The sequence below is a fragment of the Anomaloglossus baeobatrachus genome, chromosome 9, assembly GCF_048569485.1.
Source record: "Anomaloglossus baeobatrachus isolate aAnoBae1 chromosome 9, aAnoBae1.hap1, whole genome shotgun sequence".
NCBI lineage: Eukaryota > Metazoa > Chordata > Amphibia > Anura > Aromobatidae > Anomaloglossus > Anomaloglossus baeobatrachus.
The window spans coordinates 183,448,704-183,462,524 of record NC_134361.1 but is presented as its reverse complement, the minus strand read 5'-3'; the positions used below and the strand labels follow the sequence as shown (position 1 = coordinate 183,462,524).

Below are 13,821 nucleotides of genomic sequence, written 5' to 3'. Positions count from 1 at the left end.
CATGTCACTCATGCAGAGGGACAGGTTCGGCTCCTCCCGGCGGCCGTTCTACACAGGGGAGGGACACTCCCCACTGCTGGGGCATCCCTCCTTCCCTGCAGGTCTCTATAGCCCTCCAGTTTCCGCTCTTTTATAGGAACGCCCCTAGTCCCGCCCCCTCTCTTCGCTCCGGCGGCCATTTCTCAGGCAAAGTTCACTCTGCTCTGGGACATCCTGGATTCTGCATCTCTGCTGAGGTGCTGCGCACTGGGGGACCGGGCTTCGGGATCTGGAGGGCACACAACACCGCGCTCAGCGGTCTGGTAAGCCACAGCCGGTCTCCGGTTGTGGACCTCTGTATATTCTCCCTGGGGTTTATTCTCTGCAAAGCCCCCACTCCAGCAGCATGTCTCACACAAGGAGCAAGCCTCCAAAGCTTTATTCTGCATGCACTGCATGTAAGCTCCTGCTGCCTGAGCCGAGCACCACACTGTGATGGTTGCTCTAACTTGGCGGTGCCACAGCCTGGAGTCTCACCCCCAGTGGTCTCTCAGGCTGCTGCTGCACCTGTGACTGAACCCCCCCGGCCTGGGTAGAGTCCTTTTCTAGGTCCATATCCCAGTCATTTGCCGAGTCCATGGGACTTTTGTCCAGGACTTTGATGAATATGCATCAGCCCCCCCCACAGGGTGCCTCTAATACTCTTGACAGAGGATTCCTATCCTCTGACCTCCGTCCATCGGAGCTCACGGAGGATTCATCATCTGATCCCAGACCCCGTCCTTCTAAGAGAAGGCACAGGGTTTCCTCCCCCTCCCCATCCCACGGCTCTGCCTCAAGAGCTGACTCTCAAAATGAGGAGGATGCCCTCACTGGGGGCTCGGAGGCTATGTATCCCATCGATTTCTCTGAGGGTGACTCAGATCTTAGTGATTTGATTGCTTCTATTAATTCTGTGCTGGATCTCAATCCGTCAGTGTCAGAGGAGCAACTCTCTTTGGCAGAAAAGCACCAGTTTACCTCGCCTAAGAGAGTGAAGAGTGTGTTCTTTAACCACTCCAGTTTTCAGACCGCTGTGACCAAACCCAGGGCCTGCCCTGACAAACGCTTTCCAAAGCGTGGTTCTGATGACCGGTTTCCATTTCCACCTGAGGTGGTCAAGGAGTGGTCTCACTCCCCAAAGGTAGACCCTCCGGTGTCTAGGCTCTCAGCCCGGACCGTTGTGTCGGTGGCTGACGGCACCTCACTTAAGGATTCCACTGACCGTCAGATTGACCTTCTGGCCAAATCTGTGTATGAAGCTGTGGGGGCCGCGTTTTCCCCGACTTTTGCAGCAGTGTGGGCTCTCAAAGCCATCTCTGCTTCTCTAGAGGAGATGCATTCCCTCACCAGGGAATCTATGCCTGAGATGGTTACCTTAACTTCTCAGGCTTCAGCTTTTTCATCTTATGCCATGTCTGCCATGCTAGAGGCTGCTCACCGCACTGCGGTGGCTTCAGCTAATTCTCTTGTTATCCGCAGGATTTTGTGGCTTCGAGAGTGGAAGGCAGATGCTTCTTCCAAGAAGTTTCTTGCTGGGATCCCTTTTGCTGGTCCCGGCTGTTTTGTGAACAGCTGGATGAAATCATTAAAGAAGCTACTGGCGGGAAGAGTACTTCCATGCCACAAACCAAGACCAGGAAACCCGCCCAGGGTAGGAATCAATCGAGGTTTCGTTCCTTTCGTTCCTCCAACTGGTCATCCTCTAAGCCTTCCGCCTCGTCCGCTAACTCAGCCAAGGATCAGAAATCCAACTCGCGCCCAAAAGCGCGTCCGCAGAAGACCGCAGGAGGTTCTGCTACTAAGGCAGCCTCCTCGTGACTCTCGGCCCGCTCCAGCCACGTCCTTAGTCGGTGGCAGGCTCTCCCACTTTGGCGACGCTTGGTCAAAGCAAGTCTCCGATCAGTGGGTGAGAGACATCATATCTCACGGCTACAGGATAGAATTCTCTTCCAGCCCGCCAAACAGATTTTTTCTCTCAACTCCCCCCTGCTCCAAGGCCGCCGCCTTCTCACAGGCCGTGGCGTCCTTGCAGGCAAACGGAGTGATTGTCCCAGTCCCCGCTCAGGAACGGTTCAGAGGTTTTTGCTCAAATCTCTTCCTAGTTCCAAAAAAGGACGGTACCTTCCGGCCCATCCTGGATCTCAAGCTTCTCAACAAGCATGTCCGGGTGCGGCATTTTCGCATGGAGTCTCTGCGATCAGTCATTGCCTCTATGACCCAAGGGGAGTTCCTTGCGTCCATCGACATCAGAGATGCCGATCTACATGTGCCAATTGCAGTGTCACATCAGCGTTGGTTACGTTTTGCGATAGGAGAGGATCATTTCCAATTCGTGGCTCTCCCCTTCGGGTTAGCCACGGCCCCTCGGGTATTCACCAAGGTCATGGCGGCAGTGATTGCGGTCCTGCACCTCCAGGGGTTAGCAGTGCTTCCTTATCTGGACGACCTTCTGGTCAAGGCTCCATCCAGCGCAGACTGTCAGCGGAGTGTTTCGCTCACTCTCGCCACCCTAGCCCAATTCGGGTGGATTGTCAATCTTCCCAAATCCACTCTGACTCCGAACCAGAGTCTCACGTACCTAGGGATGCAGTTCGAGACTTTGCCGGCACTTGTGAAGTTGCCCTTAATCAAACAGCAGTCTCTCCGGCTAGCGGTGCGCTCTCTCCTGAGGCCCCGCCGTTATTCCCTCAGGAGCCTGATGCAGGTGCTGGGTCAAATGGTGGCCTCCATGGAGGCGGTTCCCTTTGCCCAGTTCCATCTGCGTCCTCTGCAGCTGGACATTCTCCGCTGTTGGGACGAGCGGCCTTCCTCCTTACAGAGGTTAGTGGCTCTGTCGCCACGGACCAGGAGCTCTCTTCAGTGGTGGCTTCGACCCCTCTCCCTGTCCCAAGGGCGCTCCTTCCTGACTCCGTCCTGGGTGATTCTCACCACGGATACCAGCCTATCCGGCTGGGGAGCAGTACATCTCCACCACAGAGCACAGGGCACTTGGACTCCGTCCGAGTCAGCCCTTTCAATCAATGTGCTGGAAACCAGAGCTGTGCTTCTAGCTCTCCTAGCCTTTCACCACCTGTTGGCGGGCAGGCACATTCGAGTCCAGTCAGACAACGCGACAGCGGTTGCCTACATCAATCACCAAGACGGGACACGCAGCCGCCTGGCAATGTTGGAGGTCCAACGCATTCTTTAATGGGCGGAGGACTCCAAGTCCACCATATCCGCAGTCCACATCCCTGGCGTAGAAAACTGGGAGGCAGATTATCTCAGCTGTCAATCCGTGGACGGTGGCGAGTGGTCCCTGCACCCGGCAGTGTTTCAGTCAATCTGCCGCAAGTGGGGCACTCCGGACGTGGATCTAATGGCATCCCGTCACAACAACAAGGTTCCGGTTTACGTGGCTCGCTCCCACGATCCTCAGGCCTTCGCCGCGGACGCTCTGGTTCAAGACTGGTCCCAGTTTCGTCTGTCCTACGTGTTTCCCCCTCTAGCTCTCTTGCCCAGAGTCCTGCGCAAGATCAGAATGGAGGGCCGTCGAGTCATCCTCATTGCACCGGACTGGCCCAGGCGAGCTTGGTATCCGGACCTGCTCCAACTGTCCGTGGAGATGCCGTGGCATCTTCCGGACCGTCCAGACCTGCTCTCGCAAGGTCCGTTTTTCCGCCCGAATTCTGCGGCACTCAAATTGACGGCGTGGCTCTTGAGTCCTGGATTTTGACGGCTTCTGGTATTCCTCCTGAAGTCATCTCCACTATGACTCGGGCCCGTAAGTCTTCCTCCGTCAAGATCTATCACAGGACTTGGAAAATTTTCCTGTCCTGGTGTCGCTCTTCCGGCCATTCTCCTTGGCCATTCTCGTTGCCGACCCTTCTGTCTTTTTTACAGTCCAGTCTGCAGCTAGGACTGTCCCTCAACTCTCTCAAGGGACAAGTCTCAGCTCTATCAGTGCTGTTCCAGCGGCATCTCGCCTGGCTGGCTCAGGTCCGCACCTTCATGCAAGGTGCGTCTCACATCATTCCGCCTTATCGGCGGCCCTTGGATCCCTGGGACCTTAACTTGTTCCATCCCTTAGGGAGGTTTCTTTGTATCGTCTTTCTCAAAAGGTGGCCTTTCTAGTTGCCATAACTTCTCTCAGGAGAGTCTCTGATTTGGCTGCGCTCTCCTCGGAGTCACCTTTTTTGGTTTTTCACCAAGACAAGGTAGTTCTCCGTCCGACCCCGGACTTTCTTCCTAAGGTGGTCTCTCCCTTCCACCTTAACCAGGATATTTCCTTGCCTTCCTTCTGTCCGGCCCCTGTTCATCGCTTTGAGAAAGCGCTGCATACTCTAGATCTGGTGCGTGCTCTCCGGATTTATGTGTCTCACACCGCTGCGCTTAGGTGGTGCACCTCTCTTTTTGTGCTAACCACAGGGCGGCGCAAGGGTCTCTCTGCTTCTAAGCCGACCTTGGCCCATTGGATTAGATCAACCATTTTGAACGCCTACCAGAGTACTCGGGTGCCTCCCCCGCCGGGGATCAAAGCACACTCGACCAGAGCTGTCGGTGCCTCTTGGGCTTTTAGGCACCAGGCTACGGCTCAACAAGTCTGTCAGGCTGCCACTTGGACTAGCCTGCATACCTTTTCGAAGCACTACCAAGTGCATGCTCATGCTTCGGCAGATGCGAGCTTGGGCAGACGCATCCTTCAGGCGGCTGTCACCCATTTGTGAAGTTAGGCTCCGCCTACTTCTTAGTTTTTTCTGTTTATTCCCACCCAGGGACTGCTTTGGAACGTCCCATGGTCTGGGTCTCCCAAAGGAACGATAAAGAAAAAGAGAATTTTGTTACTTACCGTAAATTCTTTTTCTTATAGTTCCGTATTGGGAGACCCAGCTCCCTCCCTGTTGCCTGTTGGCAATTTTCTTGTTCCGTGTGTTATCACCGGCTGTTGTCATGGACAGAGTCTCCGGTTGTTCCGGCTCTTGCTCTGTTCTACTTGTGGGTGGCTATTCTCCTTCAGCTTTTGCACTAAACTGGCTAGGACTGGCTACCAGGGGGTGTATAAGCTCAGAGGGAGGAGCTACACTTTTAAGTGTAGTACTTTGTGTGTCCTCCGGAGGCAGAAGCTAAACACCCATTGTCTGGGTCTCCCAATACGGAACTATAAGAAAAAGAATTTACGGTAAGTAACAAAATTCTCTTTTTTATTCTTAAAATGGCAATTTGTATTTGTTTGTTTTTATATGCTTAAAGGGAATCTGCCAGCAGGTTTTTGATGTGTAATCTGAAGATAGAATGTCGTAGGGGTTAAAACAGTGAATTCAGGAATGTGTCACTTATCAAGCTGTGTGCTGTTGTTTACTTATAATGAAGGTTTTTATTAAGTGTTTAAGGGATAGCTTCTTGTTAAATGCTGTAGTCCCCCGCAAAAAAAGTATACTTGTCTCAACAACTCATCACGGTTTTCTTTTCAGCTCCGTTGGCTTACGAGCCGTTCTCCACGCTTGCAATGATATATGAGGACCAAGGAGACATGGAGAAGTCCCTGCAGTTTGAGCTGATTGCAGCTCACCTGAACCCCAGCGACACAGAAGAATGGGTCAGGCTGGCGGAGATGTCTTTGGAACAGGACAACATCAAACAGGCCATATTTTGCTATTCCAAAGGTTTGTTCTCGGGCTGAGAAAATGAATCCAAGGTTTTCTAAAAGGTTCCTTCTGACACTAACATCTGGGACCGACCTGTTTGTGATATTTTCCAGCCTTGAAGTATAATGCTACCAATGTCCGATATTTGTGGGAGAGATCCAGCCTGTACGAGCAGATCGGGGATCATAAAATGGCCATGGATGGATATCGGCGGATCTTGAATTTATTGTCTCCGTCTGATGGGGAGCGTTTTATGCAGCTGGCGAGAGATATGGCGAAGTAATTGATTTCATTTTTTCACTTTTTGCTCATCTGCATAAGTTTACGATTACTTTTCCAATGTTTTGGGGGGTTTTTTTTGTCACTTTAGCGGACTTGAACCTGCGATCGTCTGATCGCTCTTTCTACATTCAATTAAAGTGTATTGCAGTATACAACTAAAATTACCCTGTGGGACTTCAGCTCGACTTGAGCCGCCCCCCCCCCCCGTGACGGACTTGAGCCGCCCCCCGTGACGGACTTGAGCCCCCCCCCGACGGACACTTGAGCCGCCCCCCCTGACGGACTTGAGCCGCCCCCCCCTGACGGACTTGAACCGCCCCCCCCCTGACGGACTTGAGCCGCCCCCTCTGACGGACTTGAACCGCCCCCCCCCGTGACGGACTTGAGCCGCCCCCCGTGACGGACTTGAACCGCCCCCCCCCGTGACGGACTTGAGCCGCCTCCCGTGACGGACTTGAGCCGCCCCCCCTGACGGACTTGAGCCGCCCCCCCTGACGGACTTGAGCCGCCCCCCCCTGACGGACTTGAACCGCCCCCCCCCTGACGGACTTGAGCCGCCCCCTCTGACGGACTTGAGCCGCCCCCCCTGACGGACTTGAGCCGCCCCCCCTGACGGACTTGAGCCGCCCCCCCTGACGGACTTGAGCCGCCCCCCCTGACGGACTTGAGCCGCCCCCCCTGACGGACTTGAGCCGCCCCCCCTGACGGACTTGAGCCGCCCCCCCTGACGGACTTGAGCCGCCCCCCCTGACGGACTTGAGCCGCCCCCCCTGACGGACTTGAGCCGCCCCCCCTGACGGACTTGAGCCGCCCCCCCTGACGGACTTGAGCCCCCCCCCTGACGGACTTGAGCCCCCCCCCCTGACGGACTTGAGCCCCCCCCCTGACGGACTTGAGCCCCCCCCCTGACGGACTTGAGCCCCCCCCCTGACGGACTTGAGCCCCCCCCCTGACGGACTTGAGCCGCCCCCCCCTGACGGACTTGAGCCGCCCCCCTGACGGACTTGAGCCGCCCCCCCTGACGGACTTGAGCCGCCCCCCCTGACGGACCTGAGCCGCCCCCCCTGACGGACTTGAGCCGCCCCCCCCTGACGGACTTGAGCCGCCCCCCCTGACTGACTTGAGCCGCCCCCCCTGACTGACTTGAGCCGCCCCCCCTGACGGACTTGAGCCGCCCCCCCTGACGGACTTGAGCCGCCCCCCCTGACGGACTTGAGCCGCCCCCCCCTGACGGACTTGAGCCGCCCCCCCCTGACGGACTTGAGCCGCCCCCCCCTGACGGACTTGAGCCGCCCCCCCCTGACGGACTTGAGCCGCCCCCCCTGACGGACTTGAGCCGCCCCCCCTGACGGACTTGAGCCGCCCCCCCCTGACGGACTTGAGCCGCCCCCCCTGACGGACTTGAGCCGCCCCCCCTGACGGACTTGAGCCGCCCCCGGCGCTGTAACCAATCTGTGAGCTCTGCCCGTGTAGATGGCACGAGCTGCTGTTGAGCCCACTGATTGGCTCCAGCGCTGTTGACGTATGTCGGCACAACAGACACCAGGAGTATCAGCAGAGAATCGGTGCTGAACCCGGGGAGGCGAGTCAAGCGCAGTCTCTTAACTTTTTATAACAAACTGCACAAAACTCCTTTAAATGCCTCTGTCACCGATTGATCGTGGCATTTAAGGGGTAGACAGCAGCAGACTTATCTCCTATTGATGCCTTTACCTGCAGATGTTGACTTTATAACAGAGCCAACATGCCGGATTTGGTGCATGCTCACATACATATACTGCGGATGTTGGGAAGGAGGTAAAATTGCTGCGTTTCTGATCCCCTCAAAGTGATCCAGGTAGCATACTTCATTCCTGCCTTAGATCTGGCTCTGATAGATCACACATGACCCTTAATCATATAGAGCACCTCGTAGATTGTGTTCGGTCCTTGATGGCATTTCAGGCTCTGAATCTAGTGACCGGTTCCTTTTAAGGAGTTATTCCCATCTTGGCCTTTCGTGGCTCAGATCGGAGTAACTCCAACCATTGGTGGTAGTGCTTTGAAAATAGCCAAGAGCGGCTGATCTGTAATCTTTACGTAGCTCACATTAATTTCTATGGATACCTGGGCTTGGTATTTCCCTTGTCACATCTTCAAACTCGTCAAGAGTTGGATATTGACTAAAAGGGACACTTAATATGGTGGTTATGGTGGTCTCCTAAAAAGAGCCACTCCTTGGCTAGGTCCTTCCCAGAGGATTGTCTGGCTATTTTCCATGTCGAGACTCCTAACAGAGGCTCCACGGACCTTTTTGATTTCTATGGGAGTTACATAAACGATAAAGCTGAGCCGCCCTCGGCTGTCTTTATATCAACACCACCAGTGGTCGGAGCTTGGAGGACCTTCTGCTCTCTGGATGGTCTCCAGATCACAGAACTGCTCAGACGACTCCACCAGTGTGTGACGTAATCTCCCCTCCTTTGTATTTTAGGATTTATTACGAAACCAATGATGTTTCCTCGGCCATTGTTGTAATAGAAGAAACGTTTTCCAAACATCAGACTCTGGTGGCCATAGAAGATGTTAATATCGCTGCCGAGCTCTACATCTCCAACAACCAGTATGAAAAAGCACTCGAGGTATTTACATATTGTGCCGGCGGTTCACCTTTTGGTTTTCCAAACAGACTGATATGGCCACCATGACGCTACTGTAGGATGTGTGCACGGAAGTAAAGCAACCCAGGCTGGATGATTTCCCAGTGCATCTATTGTAAAGTAATAAGTTTTCAAAGAGCTTAGTAGCCTGTTTCTAGGTGGTAGGTGGCCTTCAGGTTGACATTCTCTATGGTATGGTTAGTGAAGATCCTAGTTTAGGCGAGAAGATGTTTACGAGGTCTCAAATGCACCGTGCCACCTCATGGCTTGAAGGAAGAGATAAAAAGAAGGGTTGGCACCAGAGTTGGTAAGCTCCAGTGGACATGTCAGTAATCTGTGACCACTGGAATGGAGACCTTAGAATTGTCTCTTTCCTCCAGGTATCTGTGGTTCTTCTTCATTATCCGGCGTGGCGTGATATCATCATAAGGAGCTGGTTCTGTCTTGCACATTGCGAGTTTTGGTGGGCTGTGGGTTGGAAGCACTTTGTGTAGGATTGTCCGTGGCCTGGAGATTGTGAGGGGGTGGCATGCTATATGGGGATATAGCATATTTGGGCAAGTCTTTGGATGGAAACCAGTTTGGCTTCTTTCCTGAGTAATGCCTGGTTCTCCAAAACCAGACAGCTCAATTCTGTGATCGCTATCAATTTCGGGAGGAGTGCTGTAATTCTGCTGTGCTCTGACCTGTTCACCTCTGATGATATATAGGTCTAGTGTCCTGTTAACCTGGTTGGGGACAGCTTTGGGGAGGGGAGGAGGATGGTCTTCTGTGGCTATTGAGATATTGTCAGACTGGATTGAAGCAGACAAGGGTGAGCAGTGTAGGCATCAATTCTGGGAGAAGCTATAGCTGGTTCCGGAGAGTGTTGTTTGGTGGAAACTAGGCAGGAACTGTAGTGGAGGCTTGAGGTGCGGTCTTACAATTTAGTTGTCGGGTATGAAGACTGAATTGAGCTGTCCCTGGAAGGCGTAATGTGCTGCAGGGGCTATAAGTAGTGTAGGGTCTACTCGATGACCTGTGACTGCCCCTTAATGTGAAGGGTCCAAACAAGCAGGAATATGTCTACTGAAGAGAGTGAGGGCCCCTAAGATCAGGACCTGGGTAAAGAGAATGTAAGACCCAAGAGGACAGGGCTTTGGGCGAGGACAATTGGGACTCTGCAGGGTCATAGTTAGAGAACATAGACTAAGCCAAGAGTGAGGCATAAAGGGAATCTGTCAGCAGGTTTTTGCTATGGAACAGCATGCTGTAGGGGTTTAAAAAAAAAAACCTAACAAAAATCAACTATGCTCTCTTATCATTCTGTTGTTTACTTAATCTAAAGGCTTTATCACTTGATGATTATCATTGTCCCTTACTCCCCCTCCTGTGATTGACACCTCAATGTGGGCAGGGACAGCTCTCAGCTCTGCTGCTTTGCTAAATCTAAAACCGCGGATTATATCAGAACGACTGCACCCAGTAATCTAAGTGATACATCGTTTGATTCAGAGTCTCTGCACCTTCATCTTGCTGCTCTCAAATGAGGTAGCAAAAACCTGCTGACAGATTCCCTTTAAGCCTGGAATAATAGGAGTCTGGAGGATAGGGCCTAGCCTGTGTAGTAGATATCTACTTGATATTCACTGGGAGCAGCAGTGGACGTGGAGTTTAAATCAATGGGGCTAAAGTCAGAAGACGGTCATGGTAGACGTGTGAGAGACACTTTCTAAGCGAATGTATTCAGTGCATACTGTCCACCTATAGACATAATGCAGATCTTAGGTCTATCACTCTACGAGGAATTTCTTAATGTATCTTGATGGGGTCGGAGCTCTTTTCTTTATCGTTCCTATGGGAGACCCAGACATTGGGTGTATAGCTTCTGCCTCCGGAGGACACACAAAGTACTACACTAAAAAGTGTAGCTCCTCCCTCTGAGCATATACACCCCCTGGATAACCAAATCTAGCCAGTTCATTGCTTTGTGTTCAGGAGGCATACATCCACACATGCATCTCATCTGATTTTTCATTTTGGAAAGTTTTTGAAGAAAAGCGGGTCCAAGCCTGGACTCCCGGCATGTCCCTTCTCACCCCACTGTGTCGGCGGTGTTGTTAAGGTTGATTCCAGGGCTGGAGCCTTACATGCCGCGCTCCTTCACCATCCCTCGGGCTCTGGCTTGAAGTGGGAGCCAGCACGGTTCTCCCTGCTTTGCAGGAGGCCGGTCTCCATCCGCAGCCCTTCAGGATCCTGCTGGACGGAGCACTCATCCCCAGGGACTGGAAATCCTGCGTCTCACAAGCTAAGTATCTGAGACGGTTATATTCGGGGGTCCCTTGTACTTTACTGGTGGGGAGAGTGTGCTATGTAACTGTATTTACATTTCCGGCCGGTTCTCTGGTTGTCACCTGAGAACCGCGCCGATGGGGCCTGCGCGCCGGCTGCATCGCTAAATTTAGGCCCCGGCTTTGCCGAAGGCCTAGTTTCGATTTCACTGCTCTTGCATGTCAATCATGCAGAGGGATAGTGCGGCGCCGCCCAGCGGCCGTTCGGCACAGGGGAGGGACACTCCTCTCTGAGCAAATGTTCCCTCCCCTGTAAATCTCCTTGGCCCTCCAGATCCCGCTCTGAGCTGGTCCCGCCCCCTCTCCTCGCTCCGGCGCCATTTTCTCAGCGTTCTCACAGCGATCGGCGCTGGCTGCAGAATCCCTGCTGATCTGCCTGGGGGTACGGGCTGTGGGATCTGGAGGGCACACAAAAGGTCTGGTAAGCCACAAACCTCCGGTTGTGGACCTGCTTATATACTCTCTGGGGGTCATTCTGGCTCAGAGCCCCCACTCCAGCAGCATGTCTCACACAAGGAGCAAGGCTGCAAGGCTGTACTCCATATGCACTGCATGTAAGCTCGTGCTGCCTGAACCGAGCACATATCCACATTGTGGTACCTGCTCTAACATGACAATGCCTCAGCCTGTAATCGCACCCACAGTGGTCCCTCCGGCTGCTCCGGCTCCGGTGGCTGAACCCCCGGCTTGGGTAAAAGCCTTCTCCAGGTCAATCTCCCAGTCTTTTGCCGACTCCATGGGACAGCTGTCCCGGACTTTGCTGAACATGCATCAGCCCGCTCCTCAGGGTGCCTCTGCTGCTAGGGCTCTCTCAGCGGAGCTCACAGACGATTCTACATCTGGTCCCAGACCCCGTCCTCCTAAGAGGAGACGCAGAGATCCCTCTCCTTCCTCGTCCCGCGGCTCTGATTCACGAGCTGACTCGCAGGACGAGGAGGATGCCTTTACTGTGGCCTCGGACGCTATCTCCATGTGCCCCATCGATCTGTCCGAAGGTGACGCAGATGTTAGTGATTTGATTGCGTCCATTAATTCTGTACTAGACCTCAATCCGCCAGTATCAGAGGAGCAACCCTCTCTGGCAGAAAAGCACCAGTTTACCTTGCCTAAGAGGACAAGGAGTGTGTTCTTTAACCACTCCAGTTTTCAGGCCACTGTGACTAAGCCTAGGGCCTGTCCTGACAAACGCTTCCCAAAGCGCGGTTCTGATGACCGTTTTCCCTTTCCACCTGAGGTGGTCAAGGAGTGGGCTCATTCACCTAAGGTAGACCCTCCGGTGTCTAGACTCTCAGCCCGGACGGTGGTATCAGTTGCTGATGGCACCTCTCTTAAGGATTCCACTGACCGCCAGGTTGACCTTCTGGCCAAATCTGTATATGAGGTGGCAGGGGCCTCGTTCTCCCCATCTTTTGCAGCAGTGTGGGCTCTCAAAGCCATCTCTGCTTCTCTGGAGGAGATGCATTCCCTCACCAGGGAATCCATGCCCGAAATGGTTGCCTTAACTTCCCAAGCTTCGGCTTCTTCATCCTATGCCATGTCTGCCATGCTGGAGGCCTCTCACCGCACTGCGGTGGCTTCGGCTAATTCCCTCGCTATCCGCAGGATTTTGTGGCTTCGAGAATGGAAGGCAGATGCTTCTTCAAAGAAGTACCTTGCGGGGCTCCCTTTTGCTGGATCCAGGCTATTCGGAGAACAGCTGGATGAAATTATTAAAGAAGCTACTGGCGGGAAGAGTACTTCCATGCCACAAACCAAAACCAGGAAACCTGCCCAGGGTAGGAATCAGTCGAGGTTTCGCTCCTTTCGTTCCTCCAACTGGTCATCCTCTAAGCCCTCGGCCTCGTCCACTAACTCAGCCAAGGACCAAAAACCCAACTGGCGCACGAAGCCGCGTCCTCAAAAGTCCGCAGGAGCTGCTGCCACTAAGGCAGCCTCCTCTTGACTATCTAGCTGCGCCAGCAACATCCTTGGTCGGTGGCAGGCTCTCCCACTTTCGCGACGTGTGGTTTCAACACGTCTCCGACCGGTGGGTGCGGGATATCATCTCCCACGGCTACAGGATAGAATTCTCTTCCAGCTCGCCAAACAGATTTTTTCTGTCAACTCCCCCCTGTTCCAAGGCCGCCGCCTTCTCTCAGGCCGTGGCATCCTTGCAGGCCAACGGAGTAATTGTACCGGTCCCCGCCAAGGAACGGTTCAGAGGTTTCTACTCAAATCTCTTCCTAGTCCCCAAAAAGGACGGTTCCTTCCGGCCCATCCTGGATCTCAAGCTTCTCAACAAGCATGTTCAGGTGCGGCATTTTCGCATGGAGTCTCTGCGCTCAGTCATTGCCTCAATGACCCAAGGAGATTTCCTGGCATCCATCGACATCAGAGATGCTTATCTGCATGTGCCAATTGCAGTTTCTCACCAGCGTTGGCTACGTTTTGCAATCGGAGAGGAACATTTCCAATTCGTGGCTCTCCCCTTCGGGTTAGCCACGGCCCCTCGAGTATTCACCAAGGTCATGGCAGCAGTGGTTGCGGTTCTGCACCTCCAGGGGTTGGCAGTGATTCCTTACCTGGACGACCTTCTAGTCAAGGCTTCGTCCAGCGCAGACTGTCAGCGGAGTGTCTCTCTCACTCTCGCCACTCTAGTCCAATTCGGGTGGCTTGTCAATCTTCCCAAGTCCACTCTGACTCCGACCCAGAGGCTCACGTACCTAGGGATGCAATTCGAGACTGCCGGCACTTGTGAAGCTGCCCTTAGTCAAACAGCAGTCCCTCCGTCTGGCGGTGCGCTCTTTGCTGAGGCCCCGCCGTCATTCCATCAGGCACCTCATGCAGGTGCTGGGTCAGATGGTGGCGTCAATGGAGGCTGTTCCCTTTGCCCAGTTCCATCTGCGTCCTCTACAGCTGGACATTCTCCGCTGTTGGGACAAGCGA

The 13,821-nt window shown here is 53.8% G+C and overlaps 1 protein-coding gene across 1 annotated transcript in view; it reads left to right on the top strand.

Annotated features, from left to right (window-relative positions):
* GTF3C3 (general transcription factor IIIC subunit 3) overlaps positions 1–13,821 on the top strand; it is a 111,952-nt gene that overhangs the window by 39,543 nt on the left and 58,588 nt on the right. Inside the window, exons 6-8 of the mRNA XM_075324096.1 lie at positions 5,472–5,663; positions 5,759–5,924; positions 8,401–8,548. Coding sequence (XP_075180211.1) covers positions 5,472–5,663; positions 5,759–5,924; positions 8,401–8,548 — 506 coding nt within the window. The remainder of the gene's footprint in view (positions 1–5,471; positions 5,664–5,758; positions 5,925–8,400; positions 8,549–13,821) is intronic.